This window comes from Calypte anna, chromosome 1 (genome assembly GCF_003957555.1).
Source record: "Calypte anna isolate BGI_N300 chromosome 1, bCalAnn1_v1.p, whole genome shotgun sequence".
Taxonomy (NCBI): Eukaryota; Metazoa; Chordata; class Aves; order Apodiformes; family Trochilidae; genus Calypte; species Calypte anna.
The window spans coordinates 71,525,925-71,548,828 of NC_044244.1; the positions used below are offsets into that span (position 1 = coordinate 71,525,925).

The 22,904-nt window shown below is 36.1% G+C and overlaps 1 protein-coding gene across 7 annotated transcripts in view; it reads left to right on the forward strand.

The window, feature by feature from the left end:
- Positions 1 to 22,904, forward strand: part of DCAF6 (DDB1 and CUL4 associated factor 6) — an 86,784-nt gene that overhangs the window by 21,911 nt on the left and 41,969 nt on the right. For all 7 annotated transcript variants that reach the window (XM_030469300.1, XM_030469301.1, XM_030469303.1 and 4 more), the window contains 8 exons: positions 1,666 to 1,758; positions 6,602 to 6,787; positions 12,270 to 12,383; positions 13,400 to 13,535; positions 15,386 to 15,600; positions 18,083 to 18,176; positions 19,772 to 19,891; positions 20,126 to 20,371. In XM_030469300.1, coding sequence (XP_030325160.1) covers positions 1,666 to 1,758; positions 6,602 to 6,787; positions 12,270 to 12,383; positions 13,400 to 13,535; positions 15,386 to 15,600; positions 18,083 to 18,176; positions 19,772 to 19,891; positions 20,126 to 20,371 — 1,204 coding nt within the window. The remainder of the gene's footprint in view (positions 1 to 1,665; positions 1,759 to 6,601; positions 6,788 to 12,269; positions 12,384 to 13,399; positions 13,536 to 15,385; positions 15,601 to 18,082; positions 18,177 to 19,771; positions 19,892 to 20,125; positions 20,372 to 22,904) is intronic.

Here is a 22,904-nt window from a genome sequence, read left to right on the forward strand (position 1 = left end):
GAAGGATATGCTAAAGAAGACATCAGGCTTTAATGGACAGATGAAGGTGAAAGTTGCACTTGTGTTTCTGATAATTTTTCATTTTTCTTTGAGTATATTATTCTTCCAGTTCTGTTGTTTAGCACACTCCATGACAACGAATTCCATTTTTAATAAAATGCCATATGTGTTGTGTGGTGGCTTCACCAAAGGCTGTCCATTTCCTGTATTGTGAAGATCCAGAGAAAACTGGTTTTCTTCTTCAGTGTCACTCATGATTTCATAAGCTTCTGTCATACCTCCTCCCCAAAGTGGTACAAATGAACTGCTTCTTGAAATAAAAAGTGTTAGATAGCTATGATCACCCTAGTCGTTCTTTTTCATAGTTCCTCTTTTCAAATGAGCAGTGATACAAGTGGATAATGTGAGAGAGTGGAGTATGAACCAAAACTGCATTGTGTGGAAGATGAAGATACAATGACAGAATGACACTTGCTTTTCTGTGCATTTCCTAATGATTCCTGACATTATTTGGCTGCTGCAGAGCACTGAGCAAACTGCCATTGACATGTCTATTGTAACACAAAAATTTTATTTTTTATGAGTGGCAAATGTTGATTTAAAATTCCTCAATTAATATGTCAATTTGTTGTCCATATGATCCACCTGAAACAGCTAACTGATTTTGCAGTTTTGCCTCGTTGAAGATCTCAATAAACTTGTGATTATAATAGTCATTTACATTAAAAATATTTGCTGTTTGGGCTCAGAATTAGATATTGAATAATTAAAAAAAACATAAGAAAAGGATAAAAATAAGTGGCTTTCTTTGTTAGTGATATAGTCCACCCTGATACATCACACTATGTCAATTTTTCTGCTAACAGAATATGGTCAAAAGGCATGTTTACTGCTGCACTTTGACACTAAATGCTATTTTAGGGGCTACTTGAAATAATGGTCATGCATGCACATTTCAGTGCTTGTTAGTGACCTGCTTCTTGAAGACAGATTAAGGATATTTTTGGAGCTTCCCGGATTTTGAGTACTTTTACAGCTTTATTGCATTGACACATTGTTACAGTCTTGTGAAAAAGAGATTCCAATTCCATAAGGAAAATTAAGTTTTCCCAGTATGGTCTTGTACCTCACTGCCATATTGTTCTTTCCCAGCATGCTCACACTTCTCAAAAAGGATCTGGGTTGGATTCTGCAGTGCTTTTCACATGAGAAGGTGTGGTAGCTGGAAAGTACAAAAGTGGACGGTTAGTATATGGGTGTTGTGAACATACAACAGCAAGAGCACTGTGTTAGCCTCCAGTTCGAATCTGGAGAACTATGTGGAGCACATTTGGTACATTAAAGCACCTGAATGTGTTAAACTGGCTTTTAAGGCCTGTGTGGGAAGTCTTAATTTACCTGATGGACTCTGCAGGAGCAGAGGGAGCAATTGAGATACTTTAGGTGAAGCAAATGTTAGGTGAAGCAAATTATTTCAGGTGATTTCTGTATCAATTTATTTTAAAAACACTTTTGTGTGTGTGTTAGCTTCTTAGAAATGGCATAGTTTCCATTGAATTTGTTAACTCCTGTTTCTGTAGTGCTGTGTATTTTGTGTATTGTTGTTTTAGTATTCTTAAACTTTAATTAATAAAAGTCTAAACTAATGTTTTTTAATTAATGCAGGTGAATACAATTTGCTGGAATGATACAGGAGAATATATTTTATCTGGTTCAGATGACACCAATCTGGTAATTAGTAATCCCTACAGCAGAAAGGTAGGTTTGTTTCTGATCCTTAGCAATTCTGAAATAAAATTTAAGTGATTGTTTTTTTCAAGATATTAAGAAATCAGGTTATTATTTTTCAGATATTGTTATATGACAAAGATAATATCAAGCATTTTATAGGGTTTATACATTAGACTAAAACTTCACAGTGCTTTAAAAACTTAGCATTTAATCCCTTGTGACATAAGTGTTATCCCATTTTACGGTAGGTGGTCTGGCACAAAAGGAACATGGTCTCACAACAGATTAGTGTCAGAATTAGCAATAGGATTCAGAAATTCTTGTGAAATCTTACAGTCAGAGAAGTGCTTTTCTGTTTAATTTTAGTTCTTTAATATTGTGTTAGCTTTTGCTATGTGTAATACACTGAGTTGTCTTTCTGTGTAATGTTGATGTGTCAATTTTGATTAAAACACTTTATTGCCATTTGAAATGATTTTGCCTTGTGGTTACACATATGTTGATGGAGTATTGTTGCCACAATAGGGGAAGCAGGTTTGTGAAGGGGAAAATGATGTAAAGGTCTCTTTTTCATGGCTGTTCTCACATGGGTTTTGATGCAGTTGAAAGGCTTCCAGTAATGTCTGCTAGCATCCATCACATAGTAGCAGTATTCCACATTTTGCTCTTTAAGATGCTGATAGTTTGATAAAGGTGCTCTAAATGTGTCCTTCAGTGCTGGGGATTGTGTAGAGTAGTGTTCAAGTGAAGTCCTCTCTCCCATGCTTTCTTAGAGGTTGAGAACTCAACCTTGAAGAGGTGCTGAAAAATTAAATACAGTGGGGGAACCAAAATGTGTGGTTAGTATGTGGAAGAGAGTTTGAATAGGAGGTTATGAGGGCAACAATATTTTGCCTTTCTGAAGAGCTGTGATGGGAAAATAACAGTGATCTGGAGTGTTGTCCGTGTCTATAGGTATAGGTCCTTTTTTCTGCCTTCCCCAAATGGGCTGTAGCTTCCAAACTTCATCTCTCTTTAAACTATTGCTGTCAGTCCGACAAAGACCAGGATTTCTGTTGGACTTAAAATTCAGATTAAGAATAAGAGGTATTTAAGATAGCTATGGAGTGGATGAAGGATATATTCCAGAGAGTTGTTGGAGAGACTTGCAAAGTAAAAAAAATTCATGCAAGAAAAAGCTGTTCAATAATATTGTGCAGAGTTTATTTTAGTATGTCACTATGGGATAGTTGTTATGCCATCTTATTGTATAATTACTAGATTGAAATACTGTTATATTTCAATAAATGCAGGAATTTAAACTTTATGCTTTCATGGGATGGTTTTGTTTTTATTTCCCTGTTGTACATACTTCTGTTGCACTTAAGGCAAATGAGAAATATAGGATATGCTTTATTATTAATAGCATTCAGTTGAGTTTTGGGGTTTTTTTACATCGTAGCAAAGCAGATATTTTTTCCCCCATCACAGGCAAATTCAATTATAAAACAGCAGGTATCATCATGAAGATGTAATAATCAGTGTTGTTTCTGATGTGTACTAGAGATGGTGTTTCTGATGACTGTTAGAGTTGTATTAGCTTGTTTTCTCTGTCTTGAGTAACAGAATCAATACAGGATTACATCAGGATCAGATTGGTACTGGTGCCAGTCTATTGTAATCTGTCATCTGGAAAGATATCCTTATCACTATGTATTCTGTTATGAGCTAGCAAGGGTAGTAAAAGCAGACTTCAGGTGAGTCTTCTGTGTTAGTAAAAATAAGAAAGCATTTAATTTCATTTAACTGTTATTTATATTAGTTATGTATGTCACTCCAATTTGCGTTATGTATGGCCAGATGCAGAGGTATGTAATGTCTCTGAAGGAGGAGTTTTTTGAAATATCTCTCAAATTTCAATAGGTTATATGCTCATGTATCTCCTCCATCTGAGGAGAAATGTGTTACTGGGATTTCTAATACAAATTGCAAGTCTAAATCAAAAGTATGACCACTTCTTATACTTAGAGATGCCTATGAATTATTCTTCTTGTGGATATTTTCTTCCTCGTTTTATTTGTTTTAGGCACCGCATTCCCTGTGGCAGGGAAGGGGGAGAGTTTAGCTGGAGCTAAAGGTCTACCTGCTACAAATACGAGACAGAATTTTGTGTATTTACATCAAGTTGAGCACTCGGTCTTCACAGCTTTTAAATGGAGCCTAGGACTTCTCTCAGCTTATACCAGCGTGAAGTATGGATTTTTATGAGTAGTTACACTCAGGATTTTTTTAATCTTTAGCTTGACTGGCCTTCTGGGAGAGAAAGGGTTCCAGTTCACATACGAAGGTGCTGGAGAGGCTTTGGAGAGTGCTCTGTGGAGCCGAATGTTTGCATCTTTTCTAGAATCAGGATTGCTACTTTTCACTTTGGAATGGGGGTTCAGTTGGGTTTCCTTTCCTTTACTTTCAAAAGGGCTTAACCTCTTCAAAGGAAGTACTACTTAAAAGTCTGGATTGTAAATGAATCTGGGCTGAGTATCTGGAATGGGAAGCCTAAATAAACTACATCCTGAAAGACTTAATAACTCACTGATATGTGTCTTGCATTTGTCTCTACAGGCTTCTTCTCAAGAAGTAAGCTAGAGTGAAAATAAAACCACTCTTTAAAATGGTTTCAGTTTTTAATGTGACTTTAAAAGTGGTTCATTCATTGTGAAGACTTTATTTCTTTTCATTGTAATGAGTTTCAATTTGGATGTGGAACTTAAACATTCCAGGTCTAAAGAAGACAACAGAGTAGCTGCCAGAACTTTATATTTTCTTGGAGGAAAGTACTTATTATTAGGGATGGAGATGGTATTAGGAATTAAGAATCCCATTTCAAAGGTATAGTCTGCACTGTGAAGAGTTGCAGTTTGAATTCTTGAATTTGCTGCCTCTTCATGTGGCTTTCTGTGTAACATTACTTAAGAAATTGCAAAGGTTATAAGGATATCTGAATTACTACTGCTAATCAAGTACTTTGAAAAATGTCTGAAATTCTTTGGTTTTCACCCCCCACCTCTCCTGTTTTGTGTCAATGGTTAAGAATTTGTAGTCTGTTACATGTTCAAAAGCTTTTATTGCAACACCAGGTGATAAAATTGAGGGCCAGGCAAGATGGGGTTAGGTCTGCCTGTGAGAAGATTTCTTTTCTGAAAATGTGTAGCCATATAAATTTCTGAATTCAGTTTTCGTTTACAGTGAAGGAAAGAAGAAGGGAGGGGAAGAAAAATCTGAGTTTTTCCAAGTTTGAGCACAATCATCAAATGTAGATCTCCACATCTGAAATGAGATTTGAAGATGGGGAAAACTTATGCAGATTAGAATGAGTTAATTATTGACTCTGTAAAAAGCAAGGGTATTAGACTGGGGTTTGTTACAAAAAGGGGGAAAAGTAAGAAGGCACTGCTGGTGGGCCCTGTATGACAAAGTAAAGAGGAAAAGGTATGCCTGTTTACATTCAGTAACAGGAAGGAGGTGGTGGAGAAATGGCAATGGTAATCTAAATTGGTAGAGAAGCTCCTAGTCGTTTAGATTTTTTTAGATACTAGGGAGATGAAAGAATGCTTCTCAGGGCAAAAATATTTCTTTCACAATAGCAATCATATAAAATCAGAGGTGGGATTGACAGATGATGTCTTTAACTGTACTTCACATACTTGTTCTGAGTTGCTTTTTTGGTACCAAGTTCTTAATTTCTTTTGAAAACCTGTTTTTTTGAAGTTTTTTCAGTACAATATAGAAATCTGAACAAATCTAAAATTAAGAGGAAGATTTCTAAAATAGAATTAATGTATTATCTTCCTGGATTTTGATATTGAGCCCTATGTCTTTTGGAGAATACAGATAACACTGTTAATCCTTTTTGTGTGTGTGTAAGTCGTTTAAGGTGTGAAATAGCTCTTGTAAAACATTAAGCACCAGCTACTACTGACAGAACATCTTCATTTGCATGGCATTTTCTTTGATTAGTGGAGTTACTTGAGTGGAGATTTGGAAGTAATTTTCATACTGTAAACATCTTGCTAAGTGCCTTCTTTCCGTTAGTACTGGTGAAAATGCAGTTTGGTATAAATGTTGCAGATGGAAGAAGTAAGACTAGAATGTTCACTACTGCACAGAATGTATATAGAGGATTTTTTTCATTTTAATGCACTAATAAGTATGTCAGGAAATATCAAGTCATCACAAAGTGTTTAAAACCAGCCGTGATGGTGGAGTTAATTATATACTTCTCTGCTGTACTGGAGAATACATTGATTGAGACTAAGTGAAGTCTTAGTTTATTGTCCTGTGATAATGTTCTTAAATGTTTGTTTATTTTTGAGTAATTTCAAAATAAACTTAAAAGCTTTGATTCTTCAAAAAAAGTGAGTTCTCCAAAGTGAGTTTATTTTAAAAGCAGCATCAATTTTTAAAGACTCTAAAGTTGGCTTGGATTACAAGGTCTTACTGTTCTTGACCCCTGATATTCCATATTTTCTATATATCTCCTCACTGACATGCTGACTGGATGCGCTATCACCTTGGACTGATGTTTTACTTTGAGAAACCTGATCTGATATATAACTGGCCTTTTAAAAACAAAAGGTGGCAGTTGCATTCCAGTTCTTTATTTTGCAGACTACTTTGTGCAAGTGGTTAAATGAATCTCACTTGTGGAACCACTTTATTCTTAGAAGAAATTTGGGGTAAAGACTGTTTCCCTGTTCTGTTGTATTAAACTGTAGGTTACTGGCAGCCTGTACATAACTGATGTCCTATAGTACCAGAGTCTGTTATTTTCCCATACTTCCTTTGCTTTGAAATTATTAACCTGATACAGCCTTCCTTTTTCTTTCTTCCTTAGGTTTTAACAACTATTCGCTCAGGACACAGGGCCAATATTTTTAGTGCAAAATTCTTACCATGCACCAATGACAAACAGATTGTATCTTGTTCTGGAGACGGAGTGATTTTTTACACTAATGTTGAACAAGATGCAGAGACCAACAGACAATGCCAGTATACATGCCACTATGGAACTACCTATGAGGTATGTTACTAAAGTTATATGATAATTTTAAGATAGGTAAAATACATATTTTCTTGTGTTATCGCTGAAGATTTTAACCAAACTCATTAAAGCTTTTTTTTTACTGAGAAAAGCTAGCTTCTTTCTAGCTTTTTTGATGTTGGGGTCTTTTTGTGTGGTTTTTTTTTTTTTCTTCTTACAGAGTAGGATTTAAAAGATAAATATGTTGTGTAGATTAAATGGAGGACTTTCCAAAAGGTAGTGTCATTAAGACGACTTTCTTTGCAAATATAAAAGCTAAATACACCTTTACTGAAAGAATCTTCTAAAGAGCAAAACTCATGTAATTGTACTGTAAATTTCTTTCTGCAGCAGGCTAGGGGTGGGGGCAGTGGCTGTGTTTTGCATTTTTATTGTTATTGTCCCTCCCTGCCCCCAACTTTTCAACAGTTTATTGCCTTTTTCACAATTTAAGTCCTTCTAAGAAATGCTTATTTCAGCATGTGTGAACAACTTAATCTGAAAAAACTTATATGCAGTTTTAGGTAATTTCTCTATTTTGTACACTAGTAAACTCTTATGTGTAAATTTAGAGCCACTGTTTTCTGTCCTCCCTTGGAAGTTTTATTTTTATAAACAGGCAAGTGAAGAAGCAAAATATTACTTAAATTAGATAGTCAGGTTTATTGATCGATTCATTTATTTTAATTTCAGCAAAATCTGCTGCTTATGAAAATTTGTGCTTAAAATAGAAAAAAATACTGCTGTTTCCTTCTTCTTAGGTTATAAATATTCCAGGTTTTTTGATTGTTTGTGGTTTTGTTTTTGTTTCTTAACATTATCACGGTATACATACAAGGAAGAAAAGTCCCAAATGCATTGCCTTTTCATCTGTTTAGGTTACTTTCTTAGCAAGCTTTTAAATCTCTTTCATTGTATGTTAGGGCAAACAAAATATTATAAAATTTCTGTTAAAAGAATGGGGAGTGTCAAAAGGTTGTCTGAAAAAAAAATTGGCTGGAGTATGCCAGAATTCATTTTTATCAGGTAAAAGTGTCCTTATGGCTGCAATTGCACGTGTTCCATTAAATGCAGACAAAAAACATTTTTTTGTCTACAAGGCATCTTTGTTAGTCAGTTGAGTGAGCCCTGTGGTATTCATTATGTTTTTGAGGTTTGTGGTTTTGGTTTGGTTTTCTGCCTGGATTTAATATAAGACTGAATTTTCAGTTTTGCAAAATGTAATTCTGGATCCCAGGCTCACATCATCTGCTTTTATTTTTGAAAGGTTTTGATTGAGAAAATACTGTTTCCTTGGAATAGAATCAGTCCTTACAGCTCCCAGTCAGAAGCTTACACTGCCTCAGTTCTCACTGAGGTTTACTATATATAGCAGCCTGTGTGCTGGTCTGTGGATTCTGCTAACTGATTGGATGTCCTCTGTTTCTCAGATAAATCATGATTTTTCATAAGGATGTCTGAAGCCTGACATGCTTTTCTTATAGCTGTAATGTTGTCATTGAGGAGGGGTTCTGTCAGGTCGTTGCATTGTGGCTTTCTGCGGGAAGTGGAGCCTTCTTGCTGGCCAGCTGCACACTTGAGGAGCTGCCAGCAGGTACTGGCTCAGCAGGTACCTTTGGTTGTTGGGTAGCTAGCTGCAAGTATCATATAAGCCATTTTTTGAGTTTGAGAACAGGAAAATAATGATGGATACTCTGCTGGAGAGACATGAAGGTAGTGGTGGAAGTATCATGAGAGCACTGGGTTTGGCTGCATGAATTTTGGGGTCATAGAATCATAGAATTGGCTGGGTTGGAAGGGACCTCAGAGATCATTGAGTCCAACCCTTGAACCAGCATTGCGGTTACCAGACCATGGCACTGAGTGCCACATCCAGTCTCTTTTTAAATATCTCCAGGGACGGAGAATCCACTACTTCCCTGGGCAGCCCATTCCAATGCCTGATCACCCTCTCCGTAAAGAAATTCTTTCTAATGTCCAACCTAAACCTCCCCTGGCAGAGCTTAAGTCCATGCCCTCTTGTCTTGCTGAGAGTTGCCTGGGAAAAGCGACCAAACCCCCCCCTGGCTACCCCCTCCTTTCAGGGAGTTGTAGAAAGTGATGAGGTCTCCCCTGAGCTGCTTCTTTTCCACGCTGAACACCCCCAGCTCCCTCAGCCTCTCCTCATAGGATCTGTGCTTGAGTCCCTTCACCAGCCTGGTTGCCCTCCTTTGGACCTGCTCCAGGACCTTGATCTCCTTCCTGAACTGAGGGGCCCAGAACTGGACACAGGACTCAAGCTGTGGCCTCACCAGCGCTGAGTACAGGGGCAGAATCTCTTCCCTGGACCTGCTGGCCACGCTGTTCCTGATACAGGCCAGGATGCTATTGTCCTTGGCTACCTGGGCACACTGCTGGCTCATGTTCAGCTTCCTGTCAATCCAGACTCCCAGGTCCCTTTCTGCCTGGCTGCTCTCAGCCACTCTGTCCCCAGCCTGTAGCACTGCATGGGGTTGTTGTGGCCAAAGTGCAGGACCCGGCACTTGGCCGTGTTGAACCTCATCCCATTGGAATCAGCCCAACTCTCCAGTCTGTCCAGGTCCCTCTGCAGAGCCCTCCTGCCTTCAGCTGATCAGAGTTTGAAAGCATCTTAGAATAATTACAGATGACCGAAAAGGCTAGCAAGTGAAGATGCAAGTTTAATATTGCCCATATAGATTAACTATAGTAGATCAGTAACTAGTTGTATGGAATACAGTAGATTTCTTCAAAATCATTAGTTGAAGAGAGTGTGAACATTTGATTGCTGTATTGCACAGTCAAAATGGTGGTATTGCAGGTGATTTTTATTTGGCAAATAATGTTTACAAGGGCATTATAGTTGTTTAGAATGACAGTAGTGTGGTAGTGGTTTGGTTGTTTATTCTGTTTTTAAACACAGTTAATGGGAAGGATCCCAAAACCACTATATCACCAGGACAGTTTTAACAATTGTGTCTCTTGAAGTTATTTTTCGTAGCCTGTTTTGCACTCAGGTTTTAACATATGTAAATTTGATCTCTCTTCAAAGCATCTTCAGAAAAAAATAAGTTTATAAAACATTTTGGGAGGCACTTTTTATGAAAACTATGTATTCCGTTACTGTGTCTTAAACCTGATATTTGAACATTAATGCATGTTCAGTTGTGCTGCATAGCAGACCTTTTTTGAGCCTTGGCATATGAAAGTATAATAAATAGCAGGGATTTTTAACCAAACAAGTCCAGCTTTTATTGTAAGTCAATTTTGTTTCTTGAGAGGTTTCTGGAGTAGGAAAACCTTTCAAAATATTGTGACATCACTGCTCAGCTATGTGTAACTACATCATCATATTCAATATAGAACTTTGACCCATTGGATTCTCTAAATAACAAAAGCTAACACCATCTACCCTTGAGGTACTAATTCTGAATTTAAATGCATTTTGAATTTATACTGTGCTTTAAACTTGGAGTTTGTGACAGTTCAAGCCATTACAAAACCATCCACATAAACGGAGTAGTGTGGTAATTTGTATAAATTGTTTTGAACTGTGAAATAATTTGACAATTATTTTTAACTCTGATGGATAACAGAGTAAGAAGAAAGGGAGAGAAAAGTTCTTGAAACATGTTTCAGGTGAATTTATTGTTTATACAAGTCTATTACAAATTTACGTTTACTCAGCCAAATTCTTTTCTTTATTGTTCTTCATTTTAACAGCATTTCAGAAAGAGAATGTACTTTTATGGACGACTCTTACCTTCATATTTTCAATGCACTAAAATGATCATACAGCTTCCTGGTTTTAAAGTTAAATAGACAATCATGATTTTTAGTCGGTAGAGAAGGATTTTCTATATATTGTATACTTGTTGAGCTGAAATGTTGTAACAATTAATTATTGGTGTCTGCATGTCTCAATTTCTCCTTTAATGCTTATAAAGGCATTTAGTATGTCTGCATAAAAATTGGCACATGCAAGTGGAGGTATTCGCTGCACTATTTATTACATTTATATTGTAAAAAATTGTGAACAAAAGTAAAATACAGTTACTAGAAATAAAAGATTTTTCTATTATACTCCTTTCTGCAACATTCTTGGACCAAAGCAAGTGTGTTTTCAATGATGCATTCTGCATTGAAATACAGAAAAAATGCTGGACAGATTTAGCAGATTGAGGAACAACTTCAGGCTTTTATGACTACACTAGTAAAATTACTTTGATGCATTTGATGCATAGTGAAGAAAATTCCTTTCAATATATTACATTAACATATTGAAGAGTAATGATCATAGCTCAGAAGTTTATTATTCCATTGTTATTAAAACTTTGACTTATTTCTGTCAATGTTAAATGTCTTGTTTGTCATCAGTAAGATTTGGTACTGTACACGTTGTCTCAAGATAACATTGAGCAGTACAAGAAGAAATGCTGGATCCTGTAGAGATCATTTCTGTAGGTAGAGAGGTTTGCAGCTATTCATGGTTTACTGTTATTAAAAGGAGGGGCAGAGAGAATGAATTGTCACGTAAAAATTGTTAAAAGAATCACTGGTTTGCTCTGTGTTGAATTACTCTTATTAGACTATTATTGATTTTTATGGCTTTTCAACTTTTCTATGAAGTTACTGCTAGTAATTGTATAGGAAAAGAAAAATATTGCTAGTTTCTACAACTTACTGCTTTGTATTTAAAGGTTAGCATGTAAAAGCCTATTTCATGTGCATTCATTTGCCCTGTGGAATTCAACTGTAGCATTATGGTTGCTTGCCTTTCATTTTATCTTAAGGAGGCCTTCTTCAGTGAAGCCATACATGTGAGAGATTCTATCTGAGTCTTCCCTAGTTTTGAGTAGGGCTGACATCAGGAAAATGTTGTAATATATTGCTCTCTTAAAAAGTTTAAAAAAAAAAAAAAAAAAAAAAAAGAAAGCAAGCAGTAGTTGAGGGGGTAGGTAAGAGGTTTTAATGCATAGTTGCTTCAGGGGACTATTTTGAATATAAAGGAACAGCCCAACAGGGATAAAAGCCATCTAGTATTTTAATGTCATTCAGACTTGTGAGGGTTTTGTTTGTTATTGTCTTTTATTACTTAGAATAGAAATAGAATATGAGATAGAATAGAGAATAGAAAATGAATTAAGGTTCTGTTGAATGATTACAGCAAATTGATTGTCTGAAAACTGATTGCAGTAAATATATGTTGCTTATTGAAAGATACTAGAAGCTTTGACCTATAAATATATAATCTTAGATGACATTTCACAGTTTTTTCTAACTTCAGTTGTTCAAAACTTTTATTGAAAATGAAGAAATATCAGCAGTTTTTCAGTTTTCCTTTTTATTTCACTAGAAAGCCTGACTTATAATTGGTTAACTCTTCACTTCTGCTTAAAGTGCTGGTACTTTTAGTTTAAAAGTAATGGTATTTCTGGATGTATTAGTACTTTTTTCTTTTTTTTTCTTTTTTTTTTTTGAGCAGATTATGACAGTACCAAATGATCCCTATACTTTCCTCTCTTGTGGTGAAGATGGCACTGTAAGATGGTTTGATACTCGAATCAAAACAAGTTGCACAAAGGAAGATTGTAAAGATGTAAGAGTGAAATCTTTTAATAAAGATGACCTAAATGTAGAGCTGTACATCATACAAACATAGGATATGAATTCTGGTAAGGCTTTTAGAAATAATAGATTTCAGGGTCGTTGGTGGAGATGACAACATGTTTCCCAAGAAACAAAAAAAAGTTTGGGGAGTCTTTTTTCTTTCTCATTTAATTTATTATTTTAATATTTCCTTTAAAACCTTTTTATGAACTTTTGTTATGAACAAGGTGTGAGGTTTCAGACAAGGCAGAAAAAATTGTATGTTGAAATTGAGTCTCTTGGTTGACCTTAGTTACTATAGAGTGCAGAGTTGGGGGAAAATGAGCCTCGAAAATCATCTGCAGTCTTCTGTTCTTGAGTATCCTTTTTCCCATTCTAAGAACAGATTTGGTAATGAAAAGCACCAGATCAAATTAGTCACTGGTGTTTCTCCCTGGAAGGTAAGATATTGGTGATGGCCACTGTGTTTGAATTTCAGAAACAGTTTTAATATTGATTTTGAGAAAACCTGACACCAAATGTGGATTACTGCTCTCAATTAATTTTATTCCTCTTAGTGCATATTTACCAGTTCTAGGAGCTCCTTACTTCTTTTTCCTTTATCCAATTATCTGCCCAGAGATGAAATCTATTCTAATCCTTTAGATTAATTTAGACTGTGTGTGCATATTTGATGCTCTTCTGATTCAACAATTATGTTTCCATAGGAAAATTGAAGGTGCAAGCTAATTTCTAAATCTGTAGTAGTTATGCTTACCTATTCTTAAATGTTTGCTCCAGTGGTTTGTTCTGGTTTGTTTTCTTTTTTAGTTGATCTTGTGCTATATTTCTCTGATAATTTTCCTTCTCTGGAGTGGCTTCTCTGTTTAATATATTTACATACTAGATTCATAGGGACAGACTTAGTTTTTTTGAAACCACCCCGACTAGCAGAGAGTAAAAACCAGAATTGTACTTTAGATGTTCATAGCTGTTATTTGAGTGCTGTATTTTTGTTTGTTCCAGGATATTTTAATAAACTGTCGGCGTGCTGCCACTTCTGTTGCTATCTGTCCACCAATTCCATACTATCTTGCTGTGGGTTGTTCTGATAGCTCAGTAAGAATATATGATCGTCGAATGCTTGGTACAAGAGCAACAGGTAGGAACCATACTTTACAGTAAGCTTTTTCAACTAATTGTAGTTCCAATTTCAGGTTCTTTCTTTTTCAAATAGATGGTGAATGACAATGGTAATATTGTTTGAAGAATAGCTTTCTTTTCTGAGAACTATGCTTTTTAATAATAATAATTTGTCTAATATTTGGTCATAAGGAAATCTTCAAGTAAGTAAACTTAACCTTGTTATCCATTTTAGAGTGTACTGTATACTGAATGCAGAAAAAGACATTTTATAATGTCCCTTCTTTCATGTTAAAACATGTGATTCCAAGATTCCAAAAAGCTATTGATTGCAGCCTGTAGTGGTCCATCTGGAGTTTAATTAAGCTCTTACCTTCTTGTACTTTACCATGCTGGAAATTGTTGCTTGTTAAGGAAAAGGATCTTATGAGCTCAGTGATGTCAGGCAGCATGCTTACCTTTGTAGTAGATATTGCTGTGTCTATCATACTTTCAATGAAAAAATATAAACTCTCCCAGTAAAAGCTAGTATGCTTCAGATGCTTGCCCAAGAGCAAAAATTTCAGGTGACAAGAAAAAGTGCATTACATAGTTCTAAAATATCTTTCTTATAATGTATCACCAGTCTGTATTTGGACTCATATTAATACGTAGTTGTGCATACACATGCAAGTAATCAGTATAACAAGATTTGTCATTTCTTGCAGCATTTTCCTGTTGATGATTGTGATGGAGGAAAAAAGAAACAATAAGTATCAGTCAATAAACATAAAACTACCCCTCTCATCAGGCTAACATTTTTACAAGTTCTTTCCCTTTCATGAGAGTGGTCAGCAAAATTCTGTGAGAACTGCCTGAGGAACAGGGGGATTGAGTAAAAGGTCCTATATACCTGTATTGTAATAATTCAGGAAGAAGATGAATTCAGGTATGCAGGCTTATGGAGTAAGGGAGAGAAAAGTCAACTTTTTAAAAGATGCTTATACCCAGAAAAATTAGCATCTTTAGGTGTTGGGGTTGGTGGGAGGTTTTATTTTTGGTTTTGTTTTTTTTAAGGAATGAGGTGTTCTGTGACTTGTGAATTAACTATTGTTTTTTGTTTTAAAATTTCTGCTTCAATCCTTATGTAGTGTGAGATGATAAACTCTGAACTTGTCTGTGGTCAGGGACAGACCATGGCATGTACTCAGCCATAACATATATGCCACAAGGCAATTTGCTAGCTACATGGCAAATTAGGAGGTTTTGGAACAGAATGCTTTTCTCAGTGATAGATCTTATAGGTAACTCACCAGATTTGTATTCCTAGAATTTAGATTTGTTTTAGCATGTAGAATGGAGGTGGCATGTGAGGGAAGTGTAATAACTGTATAGTTCAGCAGTTTCAAAGTGATAGCATTGGAAAAACTAGTATTTCAAAAACACTTTGAGTACAAAATAGGAGGTATATGTCTGAAATTTTCAAATGTTCATATAATAAATTTCTAATTTATGTGTGGATACAGATATGCATTATTATTGTGTAAATGTTCTTAAGTTTCAAAATTTCCATTTGTATTACATTTGACAGATGGCATCTAGGTGCCTTTATATGATGGGTATGTGATATAGTAATATGTCTGTGTTTTCATCTTTTTTTCTTTAAATGTAGAGAGTCTTTCTAAAAAATATATATAGTATACTAGTAAGATCTGGTATCTCAGTACTCAGATCCGATGTAATGCAGAAGCTACAGGATTATTTTCTCTGATTGTGTTTTGTTGGATGTTAAATAAGAAGTGTATTGAAGCTTTTGAAAATTTGAAATTTCTTTTTCCCCCCCTGCCTTTTTTTTTTCCTTTTTTTCTATTTTCTTTATTATTTTTATAGGGAACTATGCTGGCAGGGGCACTGTTGGAATGGTGGCACGTTTTGTTCCTCCTCATCTCAATAACAAATCCTGCAGAGTAACGTCTCTGTGTTATAGTGAAGATGGTCAAGAGATCCTTGTCAGCTACTCTTCAGATTACATATACTTATTTGATCCCAAGGATGACACAGCACGAGAACTTAAAGTTCCTTCTGCTGATGAGAGACGGGAAGAGGCAAGTGATTAATTAAGATGACTTGTTTTCATGGTTTGTATTTTGTTCTTGTGGGACACTTAGATGTATTTCCCTTTAAGTTAAATTAACGTTGCTATTCATAGACGGAGACGTGGCAAGAAGATTGTATAACAAAATTTGTATATTTACAATTTCTTTATATGCAATATTTTGTCACAGGTTTCTTGTCCGCTTTCCTTCTCTGAAAGATTAGAAGGCATCTACGTGAACCTCAGGTTATAAGACTGGCAAGGGTGACAGGTCACTCTTGTAATTCAGGTGTATTCTCTGTTATTTTCCATACCACCAAAAGCATATTAATTGAAACCAAGTAAATATGCTCTTTGTTGGAAGTTACCACTCAGTGATGGAGATGAGGGAGTACAAGATGTTTAGATCAAGGGGAAGAGCCACTGGGACTGAGCGGTATTAAAAAAAAAGTTTTAAATGTTTGAGCAGTGCAACCAGAACATAAGCAGGGTTTATCAGCTCAGCTGTGATCATGATTACCCTTCTAGTCTAAGTTTGCTAATCAATACAAAACAAATCTCCTAAACTACAGTGAGGTTATATATGTGTTTCTGCCTCCATCTGCACACCCCCAACCAGTGGACTCCTTAGTTTGTTGTTTTTTTTTTTCCTGACATTATACTCATCTTTTCACAAGGTTCTCTGTATCCTGAGGTCATTTCCTGTAGTCTGGGACAGGCCTCAAGGGCATTAACAGTGAGCTGTCAGCAGTCTGCTGTCTTCTGTGGGGGGATGAGTGTGATTATAGTGGTGGAGATTTCTTCTTCCTCGTGCTGGCAGAAGCATGATGGTGGTTTTCATTCTTAAGAGCCTACTTGAAGGACATTTGATACATTTTAAACATGTTTTACATGATGTGTTTTCTTTATTGATATGCCAATATGGCATGGGTTTGCTTTTAAATGCTCGTTCTTTGTCCTTGTTGCCCCTAAAACAGTTGTTGCTTGGGGCCAACCTTTACAGTACAGTTGACAGCTAATGGTGAGTCAGAAGGTGTCTCTATCCACCTGAAGGATATCATTTGTCAGTCCATGACAGTACCAGTTCATGCTGCATCAGCATCCTGTGGCCACAGGTGGTTCTTTCTTGAAGTTTAACTAGTTGGTGTTGTTGCGTATGTATCAGAACTGTTGACAGGAGGTTGTACACCTCACATCCCTGGGAAACTAGAGCAAATTAGGTGATATTCAGCTCGTCACTTGGCCATTGTTGTTGCAGCTAGATGAGGTAAAAGAATGCTTGAAGCAAGTGAAGTCCGGAGAAAGCCTGACAAGGCTTGTGTTTTTAGCTTCATTCTAAGCCTATGGCCTGTTACGAGCAGTGACCATGCTGTGCTCAGTGGGCACAGGCTGCAGTTCCTAGTTCCAATATTGTTGATTGGCAGGGGGTGTAGATTTATAGGGCTGAGCAGCAATGTCCAGCAGAGTTATGGTGTTAGGCATCAGAAGGCAAAGAGGAACCCAGAAAAATTATGTGATGAACAAATGATTCTGTGCTCTTCTCTTTATACAGAAGAAAGATAATCTGGTGTGAGGTAATTTGGGGGAGAACTAACTGCCAAGTTACTATAGAGGGAGCAGATTGTGACCACCTGTTAATAAGAGATCCCCTGTATTCTTTTGTCTTGTATGCACAGAATATGTCTAGTAATCTCTTCTTGCTGAATGATTTTACTTAAATGCTCTTTTTATTTCAGCATGGCTTTAAGCTGTATAGAATAGAAGGAATGTAAAGCTTTCTTCCTTAATCTACTGCCTGCTGAAAATTAACGCTTTAATATGCTTTCACTGCAGGGATTTTTTCATTTAATTTAAAATTGTCAGCACAACTACTAATTTTTTTTTAAAGCCAGAAATATCCATCCAATACACTTAATTTCAAACATTGAACTGCCTTTCTGAATGATCCAAGCAGGGCCTGTTTTCAAGTTGCTGAAAGTAACGCTGCTTATACTATATTATTTTGCATATCCTGCTGTAAAAAAATCATGAAATTTCTTTGTTTCATTAAAATCTGATTAGTTTTTCCATTTGCTTAATTCCAAATTCATATTCCATGAAACTGAAACTGACATATAGTTTTTAACATGAAGAAGTGAATATTTTTTCAGGGTTGAATTCTGGAAAACCTTCACTATTAGTATGGAAAACCTCAGTTAACACGGTAAAGTTAGTATTGCATAAAGTAAAAGCTGCATTAGTTCTGAAAGTCACTGATTTAGACTGTTCATCTTCTGTGTAGCTAAAACTGTTGTGTGGTATTGAAGTGTACTTATTCATAGTTGATTGGAACATATGGATGACATTCCTTTTTCGTGTGACAGATAAAAATTCATGTAACATAAGAAAACTGAGATATTGCATTTATATTTAGACTTAGACATCTGTACTGTCCAACATAAATAGCTTTGTAATACCTCTGTCTTCTGGTTTTGGTTGCTTTTTTTCTGTAGTTAAGGCAACCTCCTGTTAAACGTTTGCGGCTAAGAGGGGATTGGTCAGATACTGGACCAAGAGCAAGACCTGAGAGTGAACGAGAAAGAGATGGTAAAGTGTTTGCATTTGAGGATGGGGGGGTGGTGGTATGGTGTGTGTTATATTTGCTTGTGTGGTTTGGTTTGTGGTTTTGTTGTTTTGCTTTAGTTATAAAATCTCTGGCTATAAATATCTTCGGTGTCCTTCTAGCTTTATTTTTCCCAATAAATTTAAGCAAATCTGATGAGGAGAAAAAATAACCTGAAAAAAGGACTCTTCCAGTCTAAACATGGGCTTTGTTTCTAAGAACAAAGCTTCAGTATCTTTATTATACATTATTTGATACAACAGTGTAGTCTGAGAACACCATTGGTTATGCATGTGTTGACCTGTAACTTATTTTTCTGTTAACTGTGTATTGTTCTGTCTTCCCATCATTAACCACCTTTTGTCTGTTTTCTTCAGCTGTTGTGTTCTATTTTTTGTGTTTTAAGCTCCTGAGATCAGAGTTCCTGTCCCAGGAGTGCAGGAGGGGAATGTGGGTTCCCAGGGGAGGGTCAGAGACCTGCAGTTTAGAAATGAGGGTAGAAAAGGCCATTGAGGTCAGATTGGGGAGGGGGGGTGTGCATTGCTGTGTTCCCCTTCCTTTGTCCATTTCCAACTGTCTTAAATTCAAGCAAATAATCTAAAAGCAAGGTCTAGAGATAATCTATTCAAGCTATATCCTAGGAGTGAAAATTGTGTACAGTACTGAAAGATGATCAGTAGCTCCAGATATTCCATTAGTCTTTCAGCAAAAGCTGAAATATCTGTGTGGGTAGCAGCACTGGTATTTGAGAAGCATATCCTCACTGTACATGTTCTTCCTAAGTATGTTCCAGAATCTTTTGGTGCTAGCTTTTGTATGCAGTGTATTAAAATATTTTTCACATAATTATATTTTGTTAAGCAATTTTACTTCACAGGGATGGTGTTAAGGTATTCAACAACAAAAGTTGCTTAAACATAACATACTGCCAAACTGGCTATGGAACCAAACAAACAAAACCCACATATTCTATTTAAGCCAGCCCTTTACAAATGGAATTTTTTCCTGTCTTCTCTCTTTAAATAGATTTTGTTTCAAATGTTTAAAATAAAACTAGAAATAAAACAAGAAGAAAATGTTTTGAATTCTGTTGAAAGTATGTCAAGTATTCTTGAGAGTCTTTGGAGTCTTGAGACTTGATTCAAAATGTGAAAATGAAGAAAGCTTTTGAGTAATGTTAAAACCATCATGTGTTTAATTTGTACTAGTCTTTTTGCTGTTTCATTGTTCAATGATAAAATTGGTTATTTTATAATCAGCTAGAAAAACATAAAAATCTAGTCTTTCTTAACTTATGTAATTAGCATTTAAAACTGAATGACATACATTTCACGATGTCATGGGTACAAAAGCTTCTGGTATCTGAAAAAGGAGGAGGAACTGTTGGTTTGTATGTGGTGCTGTGTTCAGCTGGCAATTCTTACTGGACTGTTGTTCTGACAAAAGGAGATGGTTCAGGGGATTACTCATTATGTAGCTTACAGTGCAGGCTTCTTTTTTTTATGTAAGAAGAAATGGGAGAAAAAATGAAGACTTTTATAAACTTGTAGCTAAAACTTTAGCATTACTTATTTTGCAGGGGAGCAAAGTCCTAATGTCTCTCTAATGCAAAGGATGTCAGACATGCTGTCAAGATGGTTTGAAGAAGCTAGTGAAGTTGCACAAAGCAATCGAGGACGAGGAAGATCACGGTCCAGAGGTGATTTCCTTCTTTTCAAAAACAGTAATAACAGCAGAAAGTGTGTTTGTACTGGATGTGCAGGACTTGAACGTCAGCCTTTCTAAAGTGTAAACTAAAAAATTTTAGTGCCTTCTGAAGAGCTAAGCAGACTTGTTTGCCATGTGAATGGTAATACAAAGGTATCTTCAGAGACAGAGTAACTTCACCTTTGGACTCTTGTTTTTCTTTTTTTTTTTTTATTTTTAATCAAAGGTGGAACTAATCGGACAGATGCTCCCGCTACTAATAACGTGCCACCTGGTGCAGAATCAGAAACTGCAATGGAGGTAGATGGTTCTGAACAGCTTCCATCATCTTCCTCTTCTACAATGTCAGCTCAAGCTCCTTCAACATCATCTTCAACAGAAAGTCCCCCTTCAACTTCATTGTTGTCCTCTCCTGATAATGAACAAAGGCCCTCTTTAGGGGCCACGGCTCAACCTGTGCTTCATCAGTCTGGTGAGAAGAAATCCATCTTGTCATTATTTGTGAAAGATTCTTTCAATTAAAAAAAAAAAATTAGGATACCTAGGGTAATTTATCTCAATCTGTTCTTTCTTGCACATTCTTAGTGAGATTAGGCATCTTATAGTTACCAAGTAACTGCAGCTGTGGTTTAAAGAGTAGTAAAACCATCAACTGTATATGTTAGTCTGAAGAAGGAATCTCAAAGGGGTTAGCCAGTATTGTCTTCTGAAGTAGAAATAAAAATAATACTTTTTTTTTCTAAATTTATTGCTCTCTTCATGGAGTATAAGTAACATCAGGGCTTCTTCAACTACAGTTTGGCTGTAGCAGCATCAGTGCAATGAATAGCAGAATCTATGCCTGTTATAATCAGAGGAAACAGAGAATGTCTCCTTCAGTTGGGATCTACATCCTCAACATTCCAGAAACAACAATGTCAGGTTTTTGGCTTCTTAAAATTACCTAGGTAGACAGGGCTCACATTGTGTGATATTTTGTTATTGGTTAATAGATTATACTACGTATTGGTTGTTAAGTTTGTATATCCTGGAGATACCAATCTATATCTAACACAGATTTACATTCTTACTGTGTGAAAAGAAGAAAGTATATTCCTCTGTCAATGTCAGACTTATTTGGGCACAGCGAACAAGCACCTTTTGTTCTGACTTGGTCTTTTCCATCTCTGTACAGTAAAAGGTGCGACAGCCTTTAAATATTTGCAGGAGGGTTTATTTTTACTTTTTTTTAAGTGAATTTCTGTCTGTCACAGTTGTGTTAGAAAGGCTGACATGATTCAAAGCACCTGCAGGTTCAGACTTGTTTATTTTGAAATCCCATGGTTTTTTAATAGATTCACCTTTTGTCTTATACCAATTTTGTTGTAAAAAAATTAAGGTCTTTGTCACTGGGAAAGGTGTCTGATAGTGTCTTCAGTTCCTACGATGTATGATTTTGGAATAATGCAGATGGGGATTTCCCCGGGAAAAGCATGCCATTCAGTGTACTGTGGCTGCTGCAGCCAGTATCTTTGGGACATTTGAAAAATAATTTGTTTTTTGGTATCTAAAAGACAGAGAAGCTAAATACTTAAGTTAAACTTAATTAAATGTCATCCTCACCCTTTCAAGCCTTGCAACTAGTTTGAGCCCTATCTATTTAGAGGGTAAAAGTAGTGAACAGAAGCATGGCAACACACAAAGTCCAGATAATGTCTCTACAATACATGAATACTAGAAAACTTATTTAATAACAGAGTTTTAGTCACCTATGATTTTTATTAGTATTGATGTCAGCTTACTGCAATCTCAAGCTTTTAACAATATGAACAAAGAAATTAAGAGGTTTCTTCTCATTCATTGTAACTCAATTTAACTGACACCAAAGAATACACATAACATTTGGGGTTTTTTTGTTTTGTATTTTAAGTTATATGCTATATTTTGGAACCTATGGTATATTTTGCAGCCAGGAGAATATGTCCCATAATAGTAATTGCTTCAAGCTATGACATTGAAACTTCATGAGTTGCATAATGATAATGCACTAGAGAGAACTTCTGGAATTATGATGCATTTTTATCCTGCATTTTAAAGAATGTATGCTGGCTAGAAAAAGTATTTTCCTCTTTTTCTCTGAATCTGTCTGAATTTCTAAGTAAAAGTTTATTCTGCTAGCATGAAGCTGGAGTTATTTCCTAATTCAGCTCTTTTTTAAGAGCATTTCCTCTTACTTCAGACTTAAGACTCTCCAATGCATTCAGTTTGAAAGGGGTAGCAGTGTTTGTTTTGTTGACAGACAGTGGATGCTTTCTAATTTAAAAAAAAAAAAAAAAAAAAAAAGCAAACATCACCCACACTCCCCCCAACTCTAAACCCACAGAAAGAAAGAAAGAAACAAAACTTTATCTGCAGATTCTGGTATTAGGACCAGGATTATCTTTAAGTTGTCTCCAGGACTCCTACAGGGCTATACTTAATAGCACTCAACATTTGCCCATCTAGTAAGCATCTTCTCTACTTTTCACAGCTTCAAAACCACTTCGGTTACTGTAAAAAAAGTACCATGGGCAAGTTCAGGGGAGAGGGAAGCAGCTGGCTAGAGGGAGCTGGTCACCTCAGAGCAGTATCAGTGATGAGGTGAATGGGTAGGCTTTATGTGTATTTGCATTTTGCAATGTTTGTATACTTACATAATCTATGAGGATGCTTGGTAGTGAGGTATTATTTACTCACTGTCTCTAGTCTATAGATATGAAAACACTGCTCCCTGCATCAAGGGATTCCCTCAGTTTGTTTAACTGCATTTAGAGGTGAATAAAACCTGCTTTTTGGGGTGACAGGATAGGCAAAGTGAAAATGGGAATAGCAGTTTTAAATACAGTGGAGTTGATTAGGAAGACCAGATGGAGGTGTTTTGTAGATGGATGACCTGGTGTCAAGCATTTTGGAAAACAGACAGAAGAGGCTTTCAGCCATCGTTTTCCCTGAAGTGGTGGTAGATACAAGTTTGAATATTGTGGCAA